This window comes from Piliocolobus tephrosceles, chromosome 10, assembly GCF_002776525.5.
Source record: "Piliocolobus tephrosceles isolate RC106 chromosome 10, ASM277652v3, whole genome shotgun sequence".
Lineage (NCBI taxonomy): Eukaryota > Metazoa > Chordata > Mammalia > Primates > Cercopithecidae > Piliocolobus > Piliocolobus tephrosceles.
In genome coordinates, this window is record NC_045443.1 from 53,736,139 (window position 1) to 53,762,710 (window position 26,572).

At 45.3% G+C, this 26,572-nt stretch overlaps 1 protein-coding gene and 1 pseudogene across 3 annotated transcripts; one reads left to right on the forward strand and one right to left on the reverse strand.

The window, feature by feature from the left end:
* On the reverse strand, positions 1-26,160 carry PTGES3 (prostaglandin E synthase 3). 3 transcript variants are annotated; one of them, XM_023210748.2, is made up of 8 exons: positions 25,693-26,160; positions 12,430-12,543; positions 12,222-12,291; positions 10,400-10,498; positions 8,573-8,662; positions 2,916-2,978; positions 1,420-1,444; positions 1-1,140 (listed from the first exon to the last, which is right to left on the reverse strand). In XM_023210748.2, coding segments are annotated over exons 1-8 (483 nt in total). In that variant the 5' UTR covers positions 25,695-26,160; the 3' UTR covers positions 1-1,120. The 3 variants fall into 3 exon arrangements, with proteins under 3 accessions (XP_023066516.1, XP_023066517.1, XP_023066518.1); XM_023210749.1 differs by lacking the exon at positions 2,916-2,978; XM_023210750.2 differs by lacking the exon at positions 8,573-8,662 and having other exon boundaries at positions 244-1,140.
* Positions 2,625-2,722, forward strand: LOC111542115 (annotated as a pseudogene).
* Positions 26,161-26,572: the final 412 nt, after the last annotated feature.

The window sequence follows — 26,572 nt, forward strand, 5'->3', positions numbered from 1 at the left end:
AGGAGGACAACACATTTAGTTTTATTTCAATCAAATCACAACACTTTCTTTTCCAACTGCTGCAAAGTGCATCTACAATATTCTATTACAGATCCACTTTTAAAAGGTTTCCTGTGACATTACAGCAAGCCTCTTTTTTCAAACAGAGGAATAATCCCAAATTCTTCCTCAAATAAACTCCATTCCAGTAAATGGTAAATACATAAAAATTACAGTAAGCCAGACACTTAAAAGGACAGCCAAGAAGTCTTCCAACAGTTTATTAGAAAGAATGTAGACATTTAAAAAAATCCCCACTGTCATGAACATAAATTGAGGTTTTCAGCCCTGGTATCAGCTGAATCAAAAAAAGAAATAAAAAATCCAATAGTGTATTAAACATTTTTCACTCATTTGCCATACCTGACAGTGCAAATACAAATCTGGTCTAAATGTACAGACTCTCAAGCAACATGTACAGCTTTCTTCGTCCTCCATGCTAAGAGATGTAAAAGCTTAAGGGTCAAACAATACCAAATGTATAGGCTTCAAAAACCATCTAAGTTAGGGCATTCTCTAGTTTTAGCTAAGATACACCTGGAACACTGACAAGTGATCACTTACATAGAATAATGTGAAGTAAATTTTTTGAAAAATAAATTTTAGTGGAACAATCCTGAAGAACACCAGGAGAAGAGCAGGTTACCAATAAGGTATCAGCCAATTTGTTCCAGCCACTTTTGAATCCATGTTCTATAATCTAAAATTTAGTTCTCTTTCCCTAAGCTGAGAGCTTCCTATCATGTCAGTATCTATGTTATGAAGAAAAGGAGACTTAGGTGAGATGTTTCTATTTATCACAACAGCTGCATCAATTGCCTAGGACCTCAACAGCTTCATGAAAGTCTGGGAAATGTTCATGCATAAGGTTATTGCCTTAGCTGACTTAAAATTGCCCCATACAATGGTACATATCAACCCTTAGTGAAGCCTTTTAAAAAACAAACAGGTTGAAAAATGGGTTAAAGTAGGCAAATACAGCATCTGCCTTTAGAGCTATCAACTCAGGAATTCTCTCAATTATGAAATCTTGCAGAGAAGTTATTTTTCTTTCTCAAAATCCAAGTGATGACAATACTCCTTACTCCAGATCTGGCATTTCTGAAAGAATTTTAAAAAATATTAGTATAAAGTACAAGGGAATAATCTACCAATTTTAGTATCTTAAAGGAAAAGCAACCAAAAATCGAATTATATAGTTCCCCAGTGAATTAACAGGTTGTCTTGCTATCTCAAGTTATTCACATTTCTGCTTTATTTATTTATTCAAGGTCATAAAGAAAAAATTACTTTTCTTCAAAAGAAGTTAACATCTCTATTTTGAGTTTGGTTTTTAATGCAAAATATCGCTGTGTAAACATACTTTTTATATACACTTACTTTCATCATCACTGTCTTGTGAATCCTGAAAGAGGGAAAATAAAGTTACTGAACTGATCAAATATTTGTTTGCTAACTGAACAGTTAACCTTAAAAAGTTCAAGTGCTATTATTTTTAACTAAAGTAGCACAGGTAGGTAGTTATATCAAGCCTAGAAATTTAGTCATTGGACTTAAGACTAGGTTTAACCTAAGATGAATGGATGTACAGCAGAGGCTCTATCTACCTGTAAAAAATGGTGTGTGCCTTTTGGTGACAGTTTAGCCCACCCTTTGAATCCATTCCTAAATTAACCTATGTCAGCATTCAAAGAGAAAACATGGATCAATATGAAGAAAATAGATTGACAAAAGACAGTGAACTCTAATCCTAGCTGTTGAGTGAATATTACGTATTTTTCTAAATAGCATTAAATAACTTTCTGGGAGATGTTAACAGGATGCTGGGGTTGACAAGATGTTGAGAATAGTTGTTTATTATATCCTCATCCTCCTCTTACAGATTTACAATGTCCATCTGTTTTGAGTTTTTTTTGTTTTTTTTTTTTGGAGATGGAGTCTTGCTCTGTCGCCCAGGCTAGAGTGCAGTGGCGAGATCTTGGCTCACTGCAACCTCCGCCCCCCTTGTTCAAGCAATTCTCCTGCCTCAGCCTCCCAAGTAGCTGGGATTACAGGCAACCGCCACTGTGCCCAGCTAATTTTTCTATTTTTAGTAGAGACAGGGTTTCACCATCTTGGCCAGGCTGGCCTCAAACTCTGATCCACCCATCTCCGCCTCCCAAAGTCCATCTGTTTCAACGGTCTCTGACCAATCCTGACATAAAACCTATTTAACTTACTTTCTTAGTCAAAATAATCCCTATAAACTGACTTTTTTTGAGATGGAGCCTTGCTTTGCTGCCCAGGCTAGAGCGCAGTGGTGTGATCTTGGCTCACTGCAACCTCCAAGTGATTCTCCCACCTCAGCCTCCCCAGTAGCTGGGATTACAGGCACCTGCCATCATGCCTGGCTGATTTTTTTGTAGAGACAGGGCTTCACCATATTGACCAGGCTGGTCTCGAACTCCTGACCTCAGGTAATCCACTCACCTCGGCCTGCTGGGATTACAGACGTGAGCCACCTCGACCGGCCTGAACTGACTGTTTTAATTGAGTAAGGTATTAATACATAATGTCTCTATACAATGATTCTTTGGAAATGTGATGTGTTGTATGAAAGGAGAGAAGGTTACCACTCCCCTTGACAAGGATGGAAGAGGCCCTCGGGCCTGACAACATGCATACGGAAATGTGATCCATTTAGGAATGATCTACAGTAAAACCAGTTCCCTAATAGACACCCATTCCTCAAAAATGGGCACATTTTAAAAATTGCTTTTCCCTTTTTTTTTTTTTTAGAAAAGAAGTAATCCTGAATCTATATAAAACCATTTGTAAATATGTTGTTTACTATTTAATAGTATGAAAGTAAACAGAAAAAAAACTTTTAGACTTACATCATCTGCTCCATCTACTTCTGGTAAATCTACATCCTCATCACCACCCATGTTGTTCATCATCTATTTGAAGTGTAAAAATTAGTTTTAAAAATGATGTTAAGTTAGGCCCTAATTATTAATGCTGTATGCTTCAGAATAAACCTTAGGTCTGCCACGGATATCCACAAATGAAAAATGCAAAATAAATGTAAGCATCTTCCCTTCTGGAAAAGGAAGATTATAAGCAATTACACAAAATCCTAAAAACCTATACGGAAATTAAAACTAAATTTTCCCTAAAGAAAAGCAAAGCTATTCATGCAGCAAGGTATCAATGTATGACAGACATTAAAAATTCTACTTAATAGTGGTTATCTCTGGTGGTTAAGGAAAAGAATGGGATTCATTTGTAAATGCACAGCTATCTATTTAAAGGTATTCTTTTTTTTTTTTTGAGACAGAGCCTAGCTCTGTTGTCCAAGCTGGAGTGTGGTGGTGTGATCTCAGCTCACTGCAACCTCCGCCTCTGGGTTCACTCAATTCTCATGCCCCAGCCTCCTGGGTAGCTGGGATTACAGGAGCGCACCACCATACCCAACTAATTTTTTGTGTTTTGGTAGACATGGTGTTTCACCACGTTGCTCAGGCTAGTCTCGAATTCCTGGGCTCTAGTGATCCACCCGCCTCGGCATCCCAAAGTGCTGGGATTACAGGCATGAGCCACCATGCCCAGCCTTTTCTATTTTGAGATGAGGTCTTGCTCTGTTGCCCAGACTTAAGTGCAGCAGCACAATCTTGGCTCACCACAACTTCTGCTTCCTGGGTTCAAGGGATTCTCCTGTCTCAACTTCCTGAATTGCTGGGATTAAAAGCAGACGCCACCACACCCAGCTAATTTTTCTATCTTTGGTAGAGACAAGGTTTTACCATATTGGCCAGGCTGGTCTCGAACTCCTGGTCTCAAGTGATCCTCCTGCCTCGGCCTCCCAAAGTGCTGGGATTACAGGAGTGAGCCACCATGCTAGCCTGGTATTCTCATCATGGTTTTAGATATTGTGAAGAACCAATAAATGATTTAAACCTAAACTATTATCAGATGATGAGAAACTTATTTTCTCAAGTTTAAACCATTTCTGTAATGTTTATATTTTAGAAAAATGAAATCACATATGCATGGAAAAAAATCAGACTTCAAAAATACATGGTCACTCAGATTTTAGAATTGGAAGGGACCGTTTTGCTTTTCTTGAGATGGAGTATCACTCAGTCACCCAAGCTGGAGTGCAGTGGTGTGATCTCGGCTCACTGCAAGCTCTGCCTCCCGGGTTCACACCATTCTCCTGCCTCAGCCTCCCGAGTAGCTGGGATTACAGGTACCTGCCACCACGCCCAACTAATTTTTTTGTATATTTAGTAGTAGATGGAGTTTCACTATGTTAGCCAGGATGGTCTTGATCTCCTGACCTGGTGATCCGCCCGCCTCGGCCTCCCAAAGTGCTGGGATTACAGGTGTGAGCCACCGCACCCAGCCTGGAAGGAACCTTAAAAAGATTAGTCAAACATACAATGGAATGTGTTCAGCCTAAAAGTAGGGATTATTCAGCCTTAAAGAAAAAAATCTGCCTTATGTGACAAAACACAATAAAGAATCTGAAGCATGTCATGTTATGTGAAATAAGCCAGTCAGGGACAAACACTGCATGATTCCATTTATATAAGATACCTAAGATTATATGAGATACCTAAGATGGACACACAAAAATAGAGAGTAGAATGGTAGCTGCCAGAAGTTGGAGGGAAGGGAAACAGACTTGCTACTGTTAAATAGGTATGAAATTCCAGTTATACAAAATGCATAGTTCCAGAGACCTACTACACAGCATTATGCCTACAGTTAACAATACTGTATCATGCACATACAAGTCTGTTAAAAGATAGCTGGGTGTCGTCAGGCTCAGTGGCTCATGCCTGTAATCCCAGCACTTTGGGAGGCCAAGGCGGGTAGATCATTTGAGGTCAGGAGTTCGAGGCTAGCCTGGCCAACATGGTGAAACCCTGTCTCCACTAAAAATATAAAAATTAGCCGGGCGTGGTGATGGGAGCCTGTAATCCCAGCTACTTGGGAGGCTGAGGCAGGAGAACTGCTTGAGGCGGAGGCTGGAGTGAACTGAGATCGTGCCATTGCACTCCATCCCGGGGAACAAGAGTGCAACTCCGCCTCAAAAAAAAAATAGCCGGGAGAGGTGCCTCACTCCTGTAATCTCAGCACTTTGGGAGGCCAAGGCCGGTGGATCACGAGGTCAGGAGATCGAGACCACAGTGAAACCCCGTCTCTATTAAAAATACAGAAAATTAACTGGGCACGGTGGCAGGCGCCTGTAGTCCCAGCTACTCGGGAGGCTGAGGCAGGAGAATGGCATGAACCCAGGAGGTGGAGCTTGCAGTGAGCTGAGATCACGCCACTGCACTCCAGCCTGTGCGACAGAGTAAGACTCCATCTCAGCAAATAGTCTGTTAAAAAGAGTAGATTTCATGTGAAGTGCTCTTACCTCAATTACTTAAACACACACAAAAGGATTCAGTATAAAAATTTTAGGGCCGGGCGCAGTGGCTCAAGCCTGTAATCCCAGCACTTTGGGAGGCCGAGATGGGCGGATCACAAGCTCAGGAGATCGAGACCATTCTGGCTAACATGGTGAAACCCCGTCTCTACTAAAAAATACAAAAAACTAGCAGGGTGAGGTGGCGGGCGCCTGTGGTCCCAGCTACTCGGGAGGCTGAGGCAGGAGAATGGTGTGAACCTGGGAGGCGGAGCTTGCAGTGAGCTGAGATCTGGCCACTGCACTCCAGCCTGGGCGACAGAGCGAGACTCCGTCTCAAAAAAAAAAAAAAAAAAAAAAAAAATTTTTTTGGGCAATCTATCTTGAATGAAATGAATAACTGGGAAAGAGTTTCTCTACCTCGAAAAGCACTATCGAATACTTTTACGTTTCTTTGGGTAGGAAAATGCTAAATGTACCAAGCACAACACTACATGTTTAAGATAAACAGCAAGAGAAAACTGAACATATTCAAGAGATATTCAGGAGATAACCAAAACTTGACAACAAAGATAGCAAAACAAAAACAAAAACAAAAACAAAACAGTGTTACAAGGCTGGGGGCGGTGGCTCAGGCCTGTAATCCCAGCACTTTGGGAAGCTGAGGCAGGAGGATCACTTGAGCTCAGGAGTTAAAGACCTGCCTAAGCAACACAATGGCTTGCACAACTAGGTAAACGGTGGCACCAACTGCTACAGGTAAGATACAATTAAAAAATACTAATAATATGAATAGAACATCTTCCCTTCCTGTTGAAATCACCGTGCCAGAGTCATGTGCGGAGAATTGTTAAATAAGCAGTTGCATATATAAAGCTGGACATGGCCGGCCGCGGTGGCTCAACTGTAATCCCAGCACTTTGGGAGGCCGAGATGGGCGGATCACGAGGTCAGGAGATCGAGACCATCCTGGCTAACATGGTGAAACCCCGTCTCTACTAAAAATACAAAAAAAACTAGCTGGGCGAGGTGGCGGGCACCTGTAGTCCCAGCTACTCGGGAGGCTGAGGCAGGAGAATGGCGTAAACCCGGGAGGCGGAGCTTGCAGTGAGCTGAGATTCGGCCACTGCACTCCAGTCCGGGCGACAGAGCAAGACTCCGCCTCAAAAATAAATAAATAAATAAAGCTGGACACTTCGCTCTTTTATTTAACTCTTAAGGTCCCAAAATACAAAATCTAGGTAATGAAAAATTTCAAATAGCAACATGAAATGGATTTCATGAGTATGCATTCAATTTACACACTAATGTTCTTTCTGTAGTTTTATTCTACTACATTTGATAAAGTCTATTCTGCCTACACAGAGATGAATCATTTATTCTTCAGTCATGGCAACATGTTATTTGGGTGACATCTCAGATAACAGACTTTCTTAAACTTTTTTCTTTGTATACCTCATGGTAAACATTTCACCATTTTTTTTTTTTTTTGAGAGAGTCTTGCTCTGTCGCCCAGGCTGGAGTACAGTGGTGTGATCTCAGCTCGCTGCAACCTCTACCTCCTGCGTTCAAGCAGTTCTCCTGCCTTAGCCTCTGGAGGAGCTGGGATTACAGGGGTGCACTACCACGCCCAGCTATTTTTTTGTAACTTTAATTATTTATTAATTTAGAGACGGTGTTTTGTTCTTGTTGCCCAGGCTGGAGCGCAATGGCGATCTCGGCTCACCGCAACCTCCACCTCCCGGGTTCAAGTGATTCTCCTGCCTCGGCCTCCCGAGTAGCTGCAATTACAGGCATGCACTACTATGCCTGGCTAATTTTGTATTTTTAGTAGAGACAGGGTTTCTCCATGTTGGTCAGGCTGGTCTCGAACTCCCAACCTCAGGTGATCCGCCTGCCTCACCCTCCCAAAATGCTGGGATTACAGGTGTGAGTCACATGCCCACCCTATTTATGTATTTTTTTGAGATGGAATCTTGCTCTGTCGCCCAGGCTGGAGTGCAGTGGAGCGATCACAGCTTACTGCAACCTCCACCTCTTGGGTTCACATGATTCTCCTGCCTCAGCCTTCTCAGTAGCTGGGATTACAGGCACATGCCACCACACCCAGCTAATTTTTGTATTTTCAGTAGAGGGGAGGTTTCGCCATGTTGGTCAGGCTGGTCTGGAACTCCTGACCTCGTGATTTGCCCGCCTCGGCATCCCAAAGTGCTGGGATTGCACCCAGCCTATGATTCTTGTGTTTAAAAGTTTATAGTTGGCCGGGCGCGGTGGCTCAAGCCTGTAATCCCAGCACTTTGGGAGGCCGAGATGGGCGGATCACGAGGTCAGGAGATCAAGACCATCCTGGCTAACACGGTGAAACCCTGTCTCTACTAAAATACAAAAAACTAGCCGGGCGAGATGGCGGGCGCCTGTAGTCCCAGCTACTCGGGAGGCTGAGGCAGGAGAATGGCGTGAACCCGGGAGACGGAGCTTGCAGTGAGCTGAGATCCGGCCACTGCACTCCAGCCTGGGCGACAGAGCGAGACTCCATCTCCAAAAAAAAAAAAAAAAAGTTTATAGTCATATTTTTTAGACCAAGTCCCACTCTTTCACCAGACGGGAGTCCAGTGGCACTATCTCAGCTCACTGCAACCTCTGCCTCCAGGGTTCAAGCAATTCCCATGCCTCAGCCTCAGGAGTAGGTGGGACCACAGGCACACACCACCACGCCCAGCTTATTTTTTTTGTATTTTAGTAGAGACGGGGTTTCACCATGTTGGCCAGTATGGTCTGGATCTCCTGACTTCGTGATCCGCCAGCCTTGGCCTCCCAAAGTGCTGGCCTCCTCCCAAAGCGCCTGGTCAAAAGTTTATAGTTTTATTTTATGGCTTCAAAATCCAAGTCAACTACTGCAATCATGCTTAAAAAAAAAAAAAAAATCCCGATGAAATTAGGAAATTAGCAAACTAGCTGTGTTAGTCTTAATACATTAACTTTTGTAGCTAACACTGATTCCTTTTAAAATCATTAAAAGTCTTAAAAATAACACACATCATGAGTATCATTAGGTGCCCAAAACCAACTTAAACTGACTACATAGACAGGTACTGTGTACTTCGAGTGGGGAGACGTCCATTTAATGGAACTTACCTCAGAGAAACGATCAAAATTAGACATGTCTTCATCTGAATCATCTTCCCAGTCTTTCCAATTATTGAAGTCGACACTAAGCCAATTAAGCTATAAATCAATACAAACATCACCCTAAGGTTAGGTTAATTTGCATTTGGCATGAACCTTAAGACTGCATTTTCTTCTCTTCTAAAGAGACCAGGTCTTGCTGTGTTATCCAGGCTGGAGTGCAGCAAGCATTCACAGGTACAATCCCACTATTGATCAATGTGAGTTTTGATCAGCTCCATTTCTTTTTTTTTTTGAGACGGAGTCTCGCACTATTGCCTGGGCTGGAGTGTGGTAGCCAGATCTCAGCTCACTGCAAGCTCCACCTCCCGGGTTTACGCCATTCTCCTGCCTCAGCTTCCCGAATAGCTGGGACTACAGGCGCCCGCCACCTCGCCCGGCTAGTCTTTTTTGTATTTTTTAGTAGAGACGGGGTTTCACCATGTTAGCCAGGATGGTCTTGATCTCATGACCTCATGATCCGCCCATCTCGGCCTCCCAAAATGCTGGGATTACAGGCTTGAGCCACCGCGCCCGGCCGATCAGCTCCATTTCCGACCAAGGGTCTTGTTTACCCTCTTCAGGCAACCTGGTGGTCCCCGCTTCCTGGGACACCACCATACCGATGCTAACTTAGCATGGCTACCTGACTGACATACGGCATTGCAACCCAGAATTGGGCGCAAGCAATTCTCCCACTTCACCCTCCAGCGTAGCTTTTAACTACAATAGGCACACGCTACTGGTCCCTGGCAAAACAACATTTTTTGAACTGCGACTTTGTATTTTTATGAGGGCATGTAATGAGCACACAAAGAACAGACTAAGCTAAATGGGGTGGCTTACACCTGTAACCCCAACACTTTGGGCGGCCACGGTGGAAAGACTGGTTGTGTAATCCTTCAGGAGTTCGAGACAGCCTGAGCAATAGTGTATCCTGTATCTGGGGAAAAAACAAAAAAACAAATTTCCTGGGCGTGGTGGCACATTCCTATAATCCTAGCTATTTGGGAAGCTGAGGTGGGTCGGAGGATCGCTTAAGCCCAGGTGGAGGCTGCAGTGAGCCATGTTCACATCACTGCACTCTCGCATGAGTGGCATGAGACTATCTTTTAAAAAGAAAAAAAAAAAAAAAAAGATTAGGCCAGTGTGGTGGCTCATGCCTGTAGTACCAGCACTTTGGGAGGCTGAGGTGGGGAGATCCCTTGAGCCTAGAAGTTCAAGACCAATCTGAGCAACATTGTGATACCCCTTCTCTACAAAAAATACAAAAATTAGCCAGGTGTCATGGCATGGCCCCTGTAGTCCCAGCTACTTGGGCAACAGAGCAGGGAGGATCACTTGGAGCCTGGGAAGCTGAGGCTGCAGTGAGCTGAGATCGTGCCACTACACTCTAGCCTGGGTGACAAAGAGAGACCCTGTTTTGAAAGAAAAAAAAAAAAAAAAATCACTGAAAATTGTTAAACATACCTTTTGAAAACAAATTTACTAGTAAGAACTATTTTCAGTTGATTAATTTACTTTTTCACCAAGCTTTGTCCCCTCCCATTTGATAGCTGAGTAATTTATGCAAAGTCTGTCTCTTAAGTGCAAAAGATTCTACACCAGTTAATAACTGATATTCTCATCACACTTTGTATTAAGTTAAAACCGAGTAGACAAAAAACATGAACATGAGGCTTTATACTTAGCTGTGAAACAAAAACACAGCAGTATATTCCTTACATCAAATAAATATATCTTTTACTACCTACAATAAAAATATCAAACTTTTCAAAAAAGGAAAACGAAACCTACCTTTGCCCTTTCTTTTGTTAACCTTGGCCATGACTGGCCAGATTCTCCTTTTCGTAAACAACATAAAATTGATCTGTCCGTTCTTTTATGCTTGGAATCCTAAAAACAAAAGGACCATCATACAATTTATCTTTCCAGTATCACTACATGACAGAAAGTAGCTTGTCATTTCTCACCTTTTTCATTTCTTTACCTAAATTTTCTCTGGACTCTGAAAGAAACATGCCCTTGACTACTAAAAACTTCAAATTATCCAATTGCCCCAAACCACTGTAACTTTCATTTTTAAAAAATTTTATTTTTTCCCTTGTATTTCCTACTGAAATAATCTGTACAAAAACAAAGTTTCCAGTTTAACCTGATACCTTTTTTTTCTTTCCTACACATGGTAAACAGAATAAAACCTTAAAAACTTTAACTAAAAATGATATAACCACAGAATGGTTTAAAGATTCTATTCTTGGGCCGGCGTGGTGGCTCAAGCCTGTAATCCCAGCACTTTGGGAGGCCGAAACGGGCGGATCACGAGGTCAGGAGATCGAGACCATCCTGGTTAACGCGGTGAAACCACGTCTCTACCAGGCAAGGTGGCGGGCGCCTGCAGTCAGAGCAAAACTCCGTCTCAAAAAAAAAAAAAAAAAGATTCTATTCTCAGATAAAGGAAGCCTCGACCAGGGGCGGAGGCTCGTGCCTGTAATCCCAGCACTTTGGGAGGCCGAGGCAGGCAAACACTTGAGGTCAGGAGTTTCAGACCAACCTGACCAACATGGTCTTTACTAAAAACACAAAAATTAGCCAGGTGTGGTGGCATGCACCTGTAATCCCAGCTGCTCCAGAGGCTGAGGCAGGAAAATCCCTTGAACCTAGGAGGCAGAGGTTGCAGTGAGCCAGGATGGCACCATTGCACTGTAGCAGTCTCAAAAAACAAAAACAAACAAAAAACAAAACAAACAGCCTGCGCGGTGGCTCAAGCCTGTAATCCCAGCACTTTGGGAGGCCGAGACGGGCGGATCACCAGGTCAGAAGATCGAGACCATCCTGGCTAACACGGTGAAACCCCGTCTTTACTAAAAAATACAAAAAAACTAGCCAGGCGAGGTGGCGGGTGCCTGTAGTCCCAGCTACTCGGGAGGCTGAGGCAGGAGAATGGCATAAACCCGGGAAGTAGAGCTTGCAGTGAGCTGAGATCCGGCCACTGCACTCCAGCCTGGGCGACAGAGCGAGACTCCCTCTCAAAAAACAAACAAAACCGGCCGGGCGCGGTGGCTCAAGCCTGTAATCCCAGCACTTTGGGAGGCCGAGACGGGTGGATCACGAGGTCAGGAGATCGAGATCATCCTGGCTAACACGGTGAAACCCCGTCTCTACTAAAAATACAAAAAACTAGCCGGGTGAGTTGGCGGGCGCCTGTAGTCCCAGCTACTCGGGAGGCTGAGGCTGGAGAATGGCGTAAACCCGGGAGGTGGAGCTTGCAGTGAGCTGAGATCCGGCCACTGCACTCCAGTCCAGGCAAAAGAGCGAGACTCTGCCTCAAAAAAAAACAAAAACAAAAACAAAAACAAAACCACAAAAAACAAACAAACAAAATAAACAAAAAAAGATAAGACAAGCCTCAAGGATACTTCTCTAAGCCCAAACAGTGATAGCAAAAACAAAAAGTATGCAGAAACCAATTTTGGAGGAAATATTCTACAAAATGTAAATATACATAGTCTGCCTCACTATTAAGAAAAACAGAGCTAATGCTTATTGCTAAAAAGAATACTTGGTATGTCTGTTTCCTCACAACTTAAATCTGGATTAAAGCACCAAGACTACTTACATTTGGATCAATACAGTGAAAAAGATCAATTTCATTTAAATGCTTAAAATTATCACTTCCTCCGAGACAACTGTATAAAATAATAAAGAAAGAATTAAGCCTCTTCAAAGAGACAAAGATTAATAATATCGTCAATGAAAAGACAAGCCAAAGTTATTCAGCTGTGTGAATGACTATTTTACATCACTGGATAAAAAGCTTAACTTACCTGAATGTAAGTTTGGATTTTTCAAAATTTACATTAACATCCTTACTGTCTTCAACACAAAATTCAATGAAGACATAGTCCCTTCGATCGTACCACTTTGCAGAAGCAGGCTGCCTACAAAAGGATAAAGTAGGGAAAGTCAAGCTGGAATTCATTAATTAAACATTTACATACTAACCTTCGACACCATTATAGCATTATTTCCGGGCAGTTCATTACAATTTTACACAAAAACTACATTTTTACCCTAACAGCTACATTCCAAGTTAAACCCTAAGGGTCTAGAAAGATTTAGTTTCAGAATGATTCCTATTTCATAGTAGGAAGGATTTAAAAACGAAACAATGCTTAGCAGTGTTAGCCGTTTATCTAGGCCTATCAAAAATTATGTTACTTGGCTGGGTGCAGTGGCTCACACCTGTAATTCCAGCACTTTGGGAGGCCAAGGCAGGTGGATCACTTGAGGCCAGGAGAGCTAGAGACCAGCCTGGCCAGCATAGCACAACCCCGACTCTACTAAAAATACAAAAAAAAAAAAAAAAAAAAATTGGCTGGGCATGGTGATGCGGCCTGTAGTCCCAGATACTTGAGGGTTGGGACTAAGGCACAAGAATAACTTGAATCCGGGAGGTGGAGGTTGCAGTGAGCTGAGATCATGCCACTGCATTCCCGACTGGGCAACAGAGACTCTTATCTCAAAACAACAACAAAAAAAATTGGTACATCAGAGCTTTACTTTTTAAGTTCACTCAAACCAGGAGAATGAATCTCCTTTCCTCAAATTAAACAATCTAGAATGTTATCAGTTTCCTCAAAATTAATACACTGAGGCCAGGCGTGGTGGCTCAAGCCTGTAATCCCAGCACTTTGGGAGGCCGAGGAGGGTGGATCACGAGGTCAGGAGATCGAGACCATCCCGGCTAACATAGTGAAACCCCGTCTCTACTAAAAAATACAGAAAATTAGCTGGGCGAGGTGGCGGGTGCCTGTAGTCCCAGCTACTCGGGAGGCTGAGGCAAGAGAATGGTGTGAACCCAGGAGGCGGAGTTTGCAGTGAGCCGAGATCCCACCACTGCATTCCAGCCTGGACAACAAGAATGAAACTCCGTCTCAAAACAAAACACAGAAACTGCAGACCAGGCGCAGTGACTCAAGGCTGTAATCCCAGCACTTTGTGAGGCCAAGGCTGGTGGATCACCTGACGCTGGGAGTTTGAGACCTGCTTGACCAACATGGAGAAACCCCATCTCTACTAAAAACACAAAATGAGCCAGGCGAGGTGGCGCATGCCTGTAATACCAGCTATTTGGGAGCTGAGATAGGAGAATCCCTTGAACCTGTGAGGCGGAGGTTGCGGTGAGCCGAGATCAAGCCATTGCACTCCAGTCTGGACAGTAAGAGCAAAAACTGCGTCCAAAAAACCCCCCAAAAAACAAAAACAAAAAACAAAACACAACTACAAATGGGGGGCCGGGCATGGTGACTCACACCTGTAATCCCAGCACTTTGGGAGGTCGGGGTGGATGCATTACTTGAGTTCAGGAGTTTCCTGGCAAGACCCCATCTCTACAAAAAATAACCTGGGTGTGGTAGCATGTATCTGTGGTTCCAGCTATCATGGAGACTGAGGTGGGAGAATCACCTGAGCCTATGAAGTCAAGGCTGTGTAAGCTGAGATCATGCCACAGCACTCCAGCCTGAATGACAGAGCAAGAACTGGTCTCAAAAAAACAAAAACAAAAAATACGAAAACAAAAAATCCCCAAAAACTACAAGTGGGTGGAGGGTACCCTACACTTATCCTGAATCAGGAATAAACATACACATATTCCCTCATTTGAAAGGAGAACTGTGCCAGGCGTGGTGGCTCACGCCTGTAATCCCTGCACTTCGGGAGGCCGAAGCTGGAGGATCACCTGAGGTCAGAAGTTCGAGACCAGCCTGACCAACACGGTGAAACCCCATCTCTACTTAACAAAAAAAAAGAAAAAAGAAAAAAAAATTGCTAGGCCTCATAACACATGCCTGTAATCCCAACTACTTGGGAGGCTAAGGCAAGATAATCGCTTGAACCTGGGAAGCAGGGGTTGCAGTGAGGCGAGATCATGCCATTGCAATCCAGCCAGGGCAACAAGAGTGAAACTCCGTCAAGAGAGACAGACAGACAAAAAAGGAAGCAAGGGAAGGGAGAAGGGAGGGAGGGAGGGAAGAAGAGGGGGAAGAGGGAAGAAGGGGGGGAAGAGGGAGGGAGGAAGGAAGACTGCGTTGGTTGCAGTGACTCACACCTATAATCCCAACACTTTGAGAGACTGAGGTGGGCAGACTGCTTGAGGCCAAGTTTCTGACCAGCCTGGCCAATACGGCAAAACCCCATCTCTACTAAAAATGTAAAAACATTAGCTAGGTGTGGTGGCACATGCCTGTAGTCTCACCTACTCATTGTGAGGCTGAGGCAGGAGGATCACCTGAACCTAGGAAATGAAGATTGCAGTGAGCTCTGATGGTGCCACTGCACTCCAGCCTGGGCAACAGGGCAAGATTTTCTCAAAAATAAATAAATAAGCAAACAAACAAAACAAAAATGGAAAGTCAACGTTTATGAAGTCTCCTTTTGCCTTACACCATCTCTGTTTCTCCTATTAACAAATGGAGAGGGGGCTGGGCGCGGTGGACCACGCCCGTAATCCCAGCACTTTGGGAGGCCAAGGTGGGTGGATCACCTGAGGTCAGGAGTTCAAGACCAGCCTTGCCAACATGGTGAAACCTTGTCTCTACTAAAAATACAAATATTAGCCAGGCATGGTGGCGGGCGCCTGTAATTCCAGCTACTCGGGAGGCTAAGGCAGAAGAATCGCTTTAATCCGAGAGGCGGAGGTTGCGGTGAGCTGAGACCACACCACCATTCTCCAGCCTGGGTGACAGAGTGAGACTCTGTCTAAACAAACAAACCCAAAACATATGGTGAAGGGGCTGAGTTGAGCTTTAACTCTAGCTTCTGAACTAATTATACTGCATTTATCTCTAGCCTTTCTGCTAACACTGGCTAAACTCATAACCACTGTGTAAGACTGTTAATTCACTTTAATAATAATATACCTACAGATGCAAAACTTTCCACCTCTGCATACATTATGTAAATAATCTACTACTTAAAGTAAAACAATAAACCCCACAGGTGGACATTTGTGCCTTTTTTTGAGGCTGTCTCGCTCTGTTGCCTAGGGTGGGGTGCAGCAGTGGCACATCTCGGCTCACTGCAGCCTCCGCCTCTTGGGTTCAAGCAATTCTTGTGCCTCAGCCTTCCAACTAGCTGGGATTACAGGTGCGCCACCATGCCCAACTAATTTTTTATCTTTAGTAGAGACAGGGTTTTGCCATGTTGGCATGGTTGGTTTGAACTCCTGGCCTCCAGTGATCTGCCAGCCCTGGGCTCCCCAAAATGCTGGGATTAGATGTGAGCCATCACTCCTGGTCTCCATGCTTCTCTTTCTAAGTCAGGGTCTTGCTCTGTGGCTCAGGCTGGAGTGCAGTGGTACAACCCTGCTCACTATAACCCCAAACTCCTTGTCTCCAGCAATTCTCCCACCTCAGTATCCCAGCTAGCTAGGACTACAAGCATGTGTCACCATGGCCAGTGAATTTTTTCTTTTTGGCAGAGATGTAGTCTCCCAGTGTTGCCCAGGCTGGTCTTGAATTCCTGGCCCAAAACGATACTCTCACCTTGGCATCCTAAAATGCTGGGATTTCAGGCAAGAGGCACAGTGCCCAGCCTATTCCATGCTGATCTGACGAGCATTTCTCAGCTCAATAGAAGGGCTATATACACCAATCGAAGCAATTAAATTTTGCATAACCTAAAATCCCCTATAGTCCTGTCTGAAAGGTCTCTTTGTCAGCCTTAAAAGGACAGAGACCATAGTTGTTCCTAAATACCATAATTTTAATGTTAGTATCTGGTGAGTTTTAACACTAATTTATAAAACACTGCAAGCACCCCACTATAAAAAATTGATGCACCAGGGAAGCTAGATGGAAACGATTTGCTAGGAAAAATGCCTCAGTTATTTTAATCCATTTGATAGTTTCACTATGTGCAATGTACGTTTTATTAAAAAAGACAGAACAGGCTGGGTGTGGCGGCTCACGCCTGTAATTCCAGCACTTTGGGAGGCCGAGGCAGGTGGATCACCTGAGGTCAGGAGTTCGAGACCAGCCTGGCTAACATGGTGAAAACCTGACTCTACTAAAAAAAAATACAAAAATTAGCCGGGCTTGGTGGCGGGCGCCTGTAATCCCAGCTACTCAGGGGACTGAGACAAGAGAACTGCTTGAACCCAGGAGGCAGAAGCTGCAGTGAGCCGAGATCATGCCACTGCAATCCAACCTGGGCGACAGAGCCAGACTCCGTCTCAAAAATAAATAAAACAAAAAATACCTATTTGTAATATGTAAGGAATGAGACATCAAAGTTCTACTATGGAAAGAAAAAAAGTAGTTTCGGAGTTCATAAACAGTTTTTCCTTCTTAGGTATCAAACACCCTGCCTATAAATGTCTGACGCCAAGCTCTCTGTCTCACACATACTCATTGCTCAGGGAAACCGTAAGATATTTCAGATCTTCTGTAATCAGCTGTAGTACTACAAAACTTTCTGAAAAAGTGATCTGAATAAACCTGCTAGTCCTGTGGCTACCAATCATGTGCCAAGATATATCAGGGCCTCATGGAGCAACTCACAACTACCTTGGGATATTTTAAATTTCAGAATAATTCAGTGATACTCAACAATAGCCAAGACACCAAGCAAATTATTAGTTTGAGGTTGTTCAGTTTCAATGAGCTTGTACTGCAAACCCCTCCGTTAAGTTTCATCTTCTCAAAACTGAATTTCTGGTGGTTGCTGTAATTAAAAAACAAACGAACAAACAAAAAAAACACAGGTACTCGTACCCACCTCACCAAACAAACAAACAAAAAACCACCAATGGGGAACAAGAAGTGAGATGACAGAACTCATTTCAAGGTTTGAGAAGTTATATAGTATCCAAAAGCCATACACATTCCATTAATAGCTATGGTTATATAAGAAACTATATATATTTTTCTTTCCAACAGTGTACATTAGTTTTTCCAATAGCTACTATGCTGTTAAGACAATATACTTATGTTGCTTTGATACAACTATGTCATCAAAGGAACTGCTAGTTACTCCTTTGGCCTAAGAGCACAACTCCTCAGACACCAAGGGCACTATACACCAGGAAAGTTTGTGAACCTCTGTGCTATAGTTAGTTAGTTCCTTCATGTGGTGATTTCCACTCTAAGACACAAAGGTGAAAGCTATTCAACGTAATGTTTTATCGAAAACTTAGCACTTTTTTTTTGAGAAGGAGTCCCACTCTGTCACCCAGGCTAGAGTGCACTGGCATGAAATGGCTCACTGCAACCTCTGCCTCCTGTGTTCAAGTGATTCTCTCGCCTCAGTCGTCCAAGTAGCTGGGATCACAGGTGTGCGCCACCACACCCAGCTAATTTTTACATTTTTAGTAGAGATGAGATTTCACCATGTTGGTTGGCCAGGCTGGTCTCGAACTCCTGACATCAGGTGACCTGCCCACCTCAGCCTCCCAAAGTGCTGAGATTATTGCCGTGAGCCACCGCACCCGGCCAGCACTTTTTTTGAGACGGAGTCTCGCTCTGTCACCCGGGCTGGAGTGCAGTGGCCGGATCTCAGCTCACTGCAAGCTCCGCTTCAAGGGTTTACGCCATTCTCCTGCCTCAGCCTCCTGAGTAGCTGGGACTACAGGCGCCTGCCACCTCGCCCGGCTAGTTTTTTTTTGTATTTTTTAGTAGAGACGGGGTTTCACCATGTTAGCCAGGATGGTCTCGATCACCTGACCTCGTGATCCACCCGTCTCGGCCTCCCAAAGTGCTGGGATTACAAGCTTGAGCCACTGCGCCCGGCCTTTTTTTTTTTTTTTTGAGTCAGAATCTCACTCTGTCATCCAGGCTGCAGTGGGCACGATCTCAGCTCACTGCAACCTTCACCACTGGGTTCAAGGATTCTTGTGCCTCAGCCTCCCAAGTAGCTGGGACTACAGGAGCGCGCCACCATGCCTGGCTAATTTTTGTATTTTTAGTAGAGATAGGGTTTCACCGTGTTGTCCAGGCCGGTCTTGGAACTCCTGACTTCAAGTGATTCACCTGCCGTGGCCTCCCAAAGTACTGGGATTATAGGCATGAACCACCATGCATACCCACTTAGCACTTCTCTATCAACCAACTCTTGTGACTTTCCACATTCCATCTTTTGAGCCCTCTTTTTAAAAAAAATTGATTCCTTGCTTTCGTTTTAGACCCTGAAGCATTCTTCTAACATCCCCAAGAGCCAAAATAATTTTTCTTTGTTCAAGACTGACTCAAGGTCAAATACCACTCACTCATTGCCTCCATAACAAATTTTAGATTCTCAGGATTCCATTATCATATTGTCAAGTATGCAGAACCTAGATTATATAATAAAACAAACTGGAAATACAGACATGGTTATTTATTTTGCAATAAAAGGACTGCCGGATAAATTACCGTCCCTTTTTGTGAAGTGAAAAAAAATGAGGCTTCTGTCAGAAATGCTGGGTTCCAATCCTATTTTGGCCTTTTTTTTTTTTGAGACACAGCCTCACTCTGCTGCTCAGGCTGGAGTGCAGTGGCGTGATCTTGGCTCACAGCAACCTCCGCCCTCCACCTCCTGGGCTCAAGCAATTCTCCTGCCTCAGCCTCCCAAGCAGCTGGGACTACAGGCGCGTGCCGCCACCCCCGACTGATTTTTGTTTTTTTTTTTTGAGATGGAGTTTCACACTTGTTGCCCAGGCTGGACTGCAATGGCACAATCTCTACACATGGCAACCTCCCCCTCCTGGGTCCAAGCGATTCTCCTGCCTCAGCCTCCCGAGTAGCTGGGATTACAGGCACCTGCCACCATGCCCAACTAATTTTTGTATTTTTAGGAGAGACAGGGTTTCACCATGTTGGCCAGGCTAGTCTCGAACTCCTGACCACAAGTGACCTGCCCACCTTGGCCTCCAAAAGTGCTGGGATTACATGTGTGAGCAACCGTTACCAGGTGACATAAACACTTTTCACCAAATGAAGTATGGATTCATGTGAAAGAGCACCTGAGGCACAGAAAAGCCGCAACAGCACATTTTATTCAGTTTCAGAATAAAAAATAGAAGAGCATATTGCTGAAGATGAAGTTAAAGTATCAACGAGCAAGTGCCTCCAATTCCAGCACTCCGGGAGGCCGAGAAGGGAAGATTGCTTGAGCCCAAGAGTTCGAGACAAGACAAGCCTAGGCAACATTGTGAGACCCCCGTCTCTAAAAAAAAAAATAAAGTTAGCTGGGTGTGGTGGTGCACACCTGTAGTCCCAGCTACTGAGAGGCCAAGGCACGAGGATGGCTTGATCCCGAGAGTTTGAGGCTGCAGACAGTGATGACACCACTGCATTCCAGCCTGGGCAAAACAGTGAGACAGCGTCTCATAAAAGAAGAAATATTCCTGGAAAACTGCAAGTTCAAAGGTATACTAAGGATTGGGTGCAGCAGCTCACACCTGTAAACCCAGCACTCTGGGAGGAAGATCACTTGAGCCTAGAAGTTTGACACCAACCTGGGCAACACAGTAAGACCCCGTCTCTATTTAAAAAAAAAAAAAAAAAAGGCCAGGCGTGGTGGCTCACACTTGTAATCCTAGCACTTTGGTAGGCCAAGGCAGAAGGATTGCCTGAGCTCAGGAGTTTGAGACCAGCCTGGGCAACAGGGTGAAACCCCGTTCCTATTAAAATACAAAAAATTAGCTGGGCATAGTGGCACATGCCTGTAGTCCCAGCTACTCAGGAGTCTGAGGAAGGAGAATCGCTTGAACCCAGGAGGCGGAGACTGCAGCAAGCCAAGATTGCGCCACTGCACTCCAGCCTGGGCAACAGAATGAGACTCCCTCTCCAAAAAAAGAAAAAAATTTTACAAGGGTATACAGAGGAAGCAGCCTCATTCTAGAATCTATCATTGCCGGCTGGGGCAGTGGCTCACGCCTGTAACCCCAGCACTGTGGGAGGTCGAGGCGGGTGGATCATGAGGTCAGGAGTTCAAGACCAGCCTGGCCAAGATGGTGAAACCCCATCTCTACTAAAAATACATAAAAGTAGGCTAGATGCGGTGGCTCACAGGCCTGTAATCCCAGCACTTTGTGAGGCCAAGGCGGGTGGATCACCTGAGGTCAGGAGCTTGAGACCAGCCTGACCAACATGGAGAAATCCCATTTCTACTAAAAATACAAAATTAGCCGGGCATGGTGGCACACGCCTGTGATCCCAGCTACCTGGGAGACTGAGGCAGGAGAATCACTTTAACCTGGGAGGCGGAGGTTGTGGTGAGCCAAGATCTTGCCATTGCACTTCAGCCTGGGCAACAAGAGAGAAACTCTGTCTAAAAAAAAAAAAAAAAAATTAGCCAGGCATGGCGGCAGGCGCCTGTAATTCCAGCTACTCAGGAGGCTGAGGCAGAGAATTGCTTGAACCCGGGAGGCGGAGATTGCAGTGAGCCGAGAGAGCCAGTGCACTCCAGCCTGGGCGACAGAGCAAGACTCCGTCTCAAAAAACAAACCAAAACCAAAAACTATCACTGCCAATTCATACATTTAATAGTAAAAAGTACAATACACTATTTCCATAGCAAAATATGCTATTTTTTGAACTCACATCAATGATCTTAGGTGTTTAACAACTAGATTGATTCTGAACAGTTGATATTTACAACCTTTTTTTTTTTTCCTGAAAAGAAACAATCACTAACCACAAGACCCAAAAATGATATAGCTTGTAGAAGATTTTTAAACTGAGAAAATCCAATTAGGGGCCGGGCGCAGTGGCTCAAGCCTGTAATCCCAGCACTTTGGGAGGCCGAGACAGGCGGATCACGAGGTCAGGAGATCGAGACCATCCTGGCTAACCCTGTGAAACCCCGTCTCTACTAAAGAAATACAAAAAACTAGCCGGGCGAGGTGGCGGGCGCCTGTAGTCCCAGCTACTCAGGAGGCTGAGGCAGGAGAATGGCGTAAACCCAGGAGGTGGAGCTTGCAGTGAGCTGAGATCCGGCCGCTGCACTCCAGCCTGGGCCACAGAGCAAGACTCTGCCTCAAAAAAAAAAAAAGAAAAAGAAAATCCAATTAGGTAGGAGAATCTTAATTTAGCAATAAAACACTGGCTTGCACTCAAGAGATTTTTCACTTCCAGTTTGTACTGCCTTCTAGTTAAAGTCTAACTGAAGACAGGAAGAAAAATTAAAAATCCAGTTGCCAGGTTACAGTGCACAGGAAATCAATACTGAACAAAGGCCACCCACCATCAGAAAGTTATAGAAATTAACAATATAGCATATGTTCAATCTGACAATTTGTTTTGCAGGCTGAAGATGGACAATTTTATTTTGGGGATTCATTCCTACACAGCTGAGGGAAATTAAGATTTTTACCAAAATCAGAGATTCAAGTTGCTGGACAACTTCCTAATTACATACAAGACATTAAACAGGAAAACAATAACTTAAAATATCTGTAAAGTAAATAGAACGTTTTACTTTTCATCTGTTTTTAATTGGTCCAACGACAATGATTCAAAAAATGTGAAGTAGCACCCTCTGGCAAGGTTAAGCGGAAAATCTTAAGTGGGGGAAGGTCCTAAAATCCCAGCCTTCTCCAAGATAGGTTGAAAATTAAGAGCTTTTATGTAAACTATCAAACCTTTATAACCTAGGATTTAAAGAAATGTAACTACGAAATCACTGAAGAACAAATGGGTAAATCAAATGAGAAAACACACTCCCAAACCCTTAAGGCACCCAGTATAAATGTATCTCTCCCCAGAGCTTAAAAAATATTTTTCTTATTAGCCAGGCACGGTGGTGCTTGCCTGCAGTCCCAGATACTCGGGACACTGAGGCAAGGAGGATCGCTTGAGCCCAGGAGGCACCAGTTGCAGTGAGCTGAGATCGCGCCACTGCACTCCAGTCTAGGAAACAGATCAAGATCCTGTCTCAAAAAAAAAAAAAAAAAACACACTTTTAAAACCAGTTATCAACGAAATAAGCCCTTACCAGCCAGATTCTTCTTAAGACTGGATGACGACCCATTAAAAGCTTCTTCCACCTCAAATAACTGACTTACAACTTTTATTTTATAATTTAAGTCTTTAGCTTGGTAAGAGTCCCTGAAGAATTTACTAAATGGAATATATTGAATATTTTAAAAATAATATTTTAGCTGGTCTCTTCAAAACACTTGTTTTCCCTCCCAACACTGCCTGTGGCATCGGATCACTCGTTTTGAAGGTAGTTTTAGCTTTTTTTTTTTTTTTTGAGACAGTCTAGCTGTGTGGCCCAGGCTGGAGTGCAGAGGCGCGATCCCCCCTGCAAGCTCCACCTCTCCGGTTCACACCATTCTCCTGCCTCAGCCTCCCAAGCAGTTGGGACCACAGGCGCCTGCGACCACGCATGACTAATTTTTTGTATTTTTAGTAATGACGGGGTTTCACCGTGTTAGCCAGGATGGTCTCGATCTCACGACCTCGTGATCCGCCCGCATTGGCCTCCCAAAGTGCTGGGATTACAGGCGTGGGCCACAGCGCCCGGCATGAAGGTAGCATTTTTTTTTTAACTAGAAAGGCTGCTTTTTGGAATCGTCTCTCTACTGCTACACTTACTTTTTTGAGACGGAGTCTCCCTCTATTGCCCAGGCTGGAGTACAGTGGCGCAATCTCGGCTCACTGAAACCTTCGACTCCTGGGTTCAAGCGATTCTCCTGCCTCAGCCTCCCGAGTAGCTGGGACTACAGGAGTGCACCACCACGCCCGGCTAGTTTTTGTCTTTTTAGTAGAAACAGGGTTTCACCATATTGGCCAAGCTGGTCTCTTAACTCCTGACCTCGTGATCCACCTGCCTCAGCCTCCCAAGTATTGGGATTACAGGCGTGAGCCACCACGCCCGGCCTTACACTTTTCACCCAAGTTTTTAAATCTACTTTCCTAACTTAGCCGTTCCTTACCTATTTAAATCTCTCATGTGGCCTCCAGAAAGTGCTTCTGCTTCGAGCCCATTTTAAACATTTTTCACGAAAAGATATGTTGTTTGGCTCTATTATTAAAAGCTGCTTAATGCCTTATCTTTTTTTTTTTTTTTTTTTTTTTCCGAGACGGAGTCTCGCTCTGTCACCCAGGCTGGAGTACAGTGACCGGATCTCAGCTCACTGCAAGCTCCACCTCCCGGGTTTACGCCATTCTCCTGCCTCAGCCTCCAGAGTAGCTGGGATTACAGGCGCCCGCCACCTCGCCCGGCTAGTTTTTTTTGTATTTTTAGTAGATACGGGGTTTCACTGTGTTAGCCAGGATGGTCTCGATCTCCTGACCTCGTGATCCGCCCGTCTCGGCCTCCCAAAGTGCTGCGATTACAGGCTTGAGCCACCGCGCCCGGCCTTAATGCCTTATCTGACAAAAATTTTCCCTTACAGATTTTCAGAGTATGAAAGGTTAAGACTGATGTCCCTTCTACATTACTTAGCAGAGATTTCAAAGGGAAAAGCAAAAGCTATTTTATAAATTTTTTTTTTTTTTTTTTTTTTGAGACGGAGTTTTACTCTTGTTGCCCAGGCTGGAGTGCAATGGCACGATCTTGGCTCACCGCAACCTCTGCCTCCCTGTTTCAAACGATTCTCCTACCTCAGTCTCCCGAGTAGCTGGGATTACAGGCATGTGCCACCAGGCCCGGCTAATTTTTTGTAGCGACGGGGTTTCTCCATGTTGGTCAGGCTGGTCTCGAACTCCCGACCTCAGGTGATCCGCCCACCTCGGCCTCTTAAAGTGCTGGGATTACAGGTGTGAGCCACCGCGCCCAGCCTGATTCAAACTTTTAAAAACCCCGATTACGTATCACTTTCGGGGAGGGGGCTCCTTCAAATATTCTAACATGCTGTGCTCTAGACGCTTGTTTCCAGTGATAAACTCGCTTCAGTGTATCCCTCACTCATCCCGTTAGATTTCTAGCCAATATACTCACCGTCAGTATCATGACTTTTAATCAAGCAAACCCTTACTACTTTTCCACAGTCACTCCCCTCATCTCTCTTCTGAATAGATTTTTTTTTAAAAAAAGGTTCCCCCTTAATTGCTCTCCATACCTTTTAGTACGTAGTTAGTACCTTAAAAAATAACCTCCCGTCAAAAACACCAAAAACTAAAACAAAACCCTGTAAAACCGGCAGTTCCCACTGTACGTGGCAGTGCCAAGAATTCTTACTCGGTTAAAATCGCCCAGGCTTTATCATCATAAATGAAGACTGCTATAGAATATCAACACAAATTTAAACTCTTTAGGACAACAGGTTAATTACACGCCTATTACATACATATTTCATCCTACAGTTACAGGATAGTGAAACTTCACCTCAAGTTTAACATGGAACACAGAAAATGTCCGTGTCTTTCCAAAGTAGACACGTGCAGAACTACCTGCTCAACGGTAACTCCTCCTCGCTGCCAGGGAAGCGGCTGAGTTTTGGCAACCTCCCGTATTTTCAAGAGACTGGAGTTAGGAGGCGGACTGCAAGTACCCACACTCAAGAAACCCAGACACTGGACAGAGAAGTATGTTGTGGCGTGGGCATGGCTTCACTCTAGTTGCCTAGCAGTACCTGCCGCTCACGGCTAGGCCCGCGTGGCGCTCTCCCAGGAGCTCCGCCAGGTACCTGGCGGCACCCACCACAGGTGCACTCGACTCAGGGCCTGGCCCAGGGACCACAAAGCAGCAGAACCGGAGTGCCCAAGCAGCCCAGGCGACGCACGAGGGTTCACGCTTCAGGGCGCCGCATGGCGAGCAGCTCCCGGGAGCTTAGGGCCTAAGATGAAGTTACCTAAGGAAGCGAGTAGCCCAGACAGCCAAAGAGGGAAAAAGTAGGATTTCCGGTATAGGGAAGCCAAGGAACGTTTCAGGGGTGGGGGAAGCAGACATCTGGAGGAAAAACGTCCTCCACCCGCCAACGGTAACCGGAACAAGGATCCTGGACCTCCCGCCCCCAGGCAGGAACGACTGCCACCACCGATGCGAGAAAGGCTAGGGGGCCAAAAGCAGACGGAGGGCAGGGGCCGCTTCCAGGGAGCCCCCAACGCGGCCTCGGCCTCACTCTGGGCGACCTTCCCTCGGCGGGGTGTCGCACTCACATTGTGAACGGGGCAGGGGGACGGGCGAACGGGTGGGCGGGCCTCTCTGGCGGCGGCTGCTGCTGCTAGGGAGTCGACTTCTCTCCAGTGGCGACTCCGCGTTTTCTCCCCGATCGCGGCCTCTTCTCGCTTCTCTCAGGCGACGGCGGCAGCGGCGGGCTCGACCTCGGGCCCCAGAATGCACCGCGCGGAAAGAGCGGCTCCTCCGGTCGGGGAGAAGAGGAAAGTGTAGGAAAACGGGCGCGAGGACGGAGAATGAACGTGCGTGCGTGCAAACGAGGGGTGGCGAGGCCGGGCGGCGGCTGGTGACGCAGCAAAATGCCCGGGCCCTACCGCCGCGCGTGCGCAGTCCTTGTTTTCGGGGTCCGGCGCGGCTTTCTAGAGATATCTACGGAAAGGGCGGGGCTTCCCAGCTCCTTCGCGATCCTTCCTGGCGTCGGCTCCGCCCTTCGTCCGCCACCGCCCCCCCCCCCGCTAGTCCTTACGCGTTCCCGCCTCTCCTCCCGCGCTGTCTTCTCGCGTTAGAAAACCGTTGGTGGCCCAACTGCCCGGCCATGCGCCTTGGGCGATTTCTCTGAGAAACGGCTGCGTTGGCAGTGGGAGGCAAGGCCGAGGCGGAGGGACACGGAGTCGGGATCCTGAAGAACTAAAATGGAGGGTTGGTTACTGTTGAGGGAGTAAATCAGTTCACTGAGGAATCATTCCACCACAAAAACCTGTGAAAAGCCTGTGCTGTGGAAAAAGGACTCACTTCAGAATCAACGGCCTGGGTCTACCTCGCCATTTTTCTGAAGGTTGGAGGCTCTGTCTAGGGACAGCGGAAATTGGAGGTTCTTGGCGGAGGAGGAGCATTTGCCATTTGGGGCGGGCTTTTGCCCCT

Excerpts from the sequence above, each read along its gene's own strand:
- PTGES3 (XM_023210748.2), bottom strand. Across the intron at positions 2,979-8,572 it reads ATTTTGATCGTTTCTCTGAG|ATGATGAACAACATGGGTGG; the intron begins GTAAGTTCCATT and ends CACTTCAAATAG. Across the intron at positions 1,445-2,915 it reads AAGTAGATGGAGCAGATGAT|GATTCACAAGACAGTGATGA; the intron begins GTAAGTCTAAAA and ends TCCCTCTTTCAG.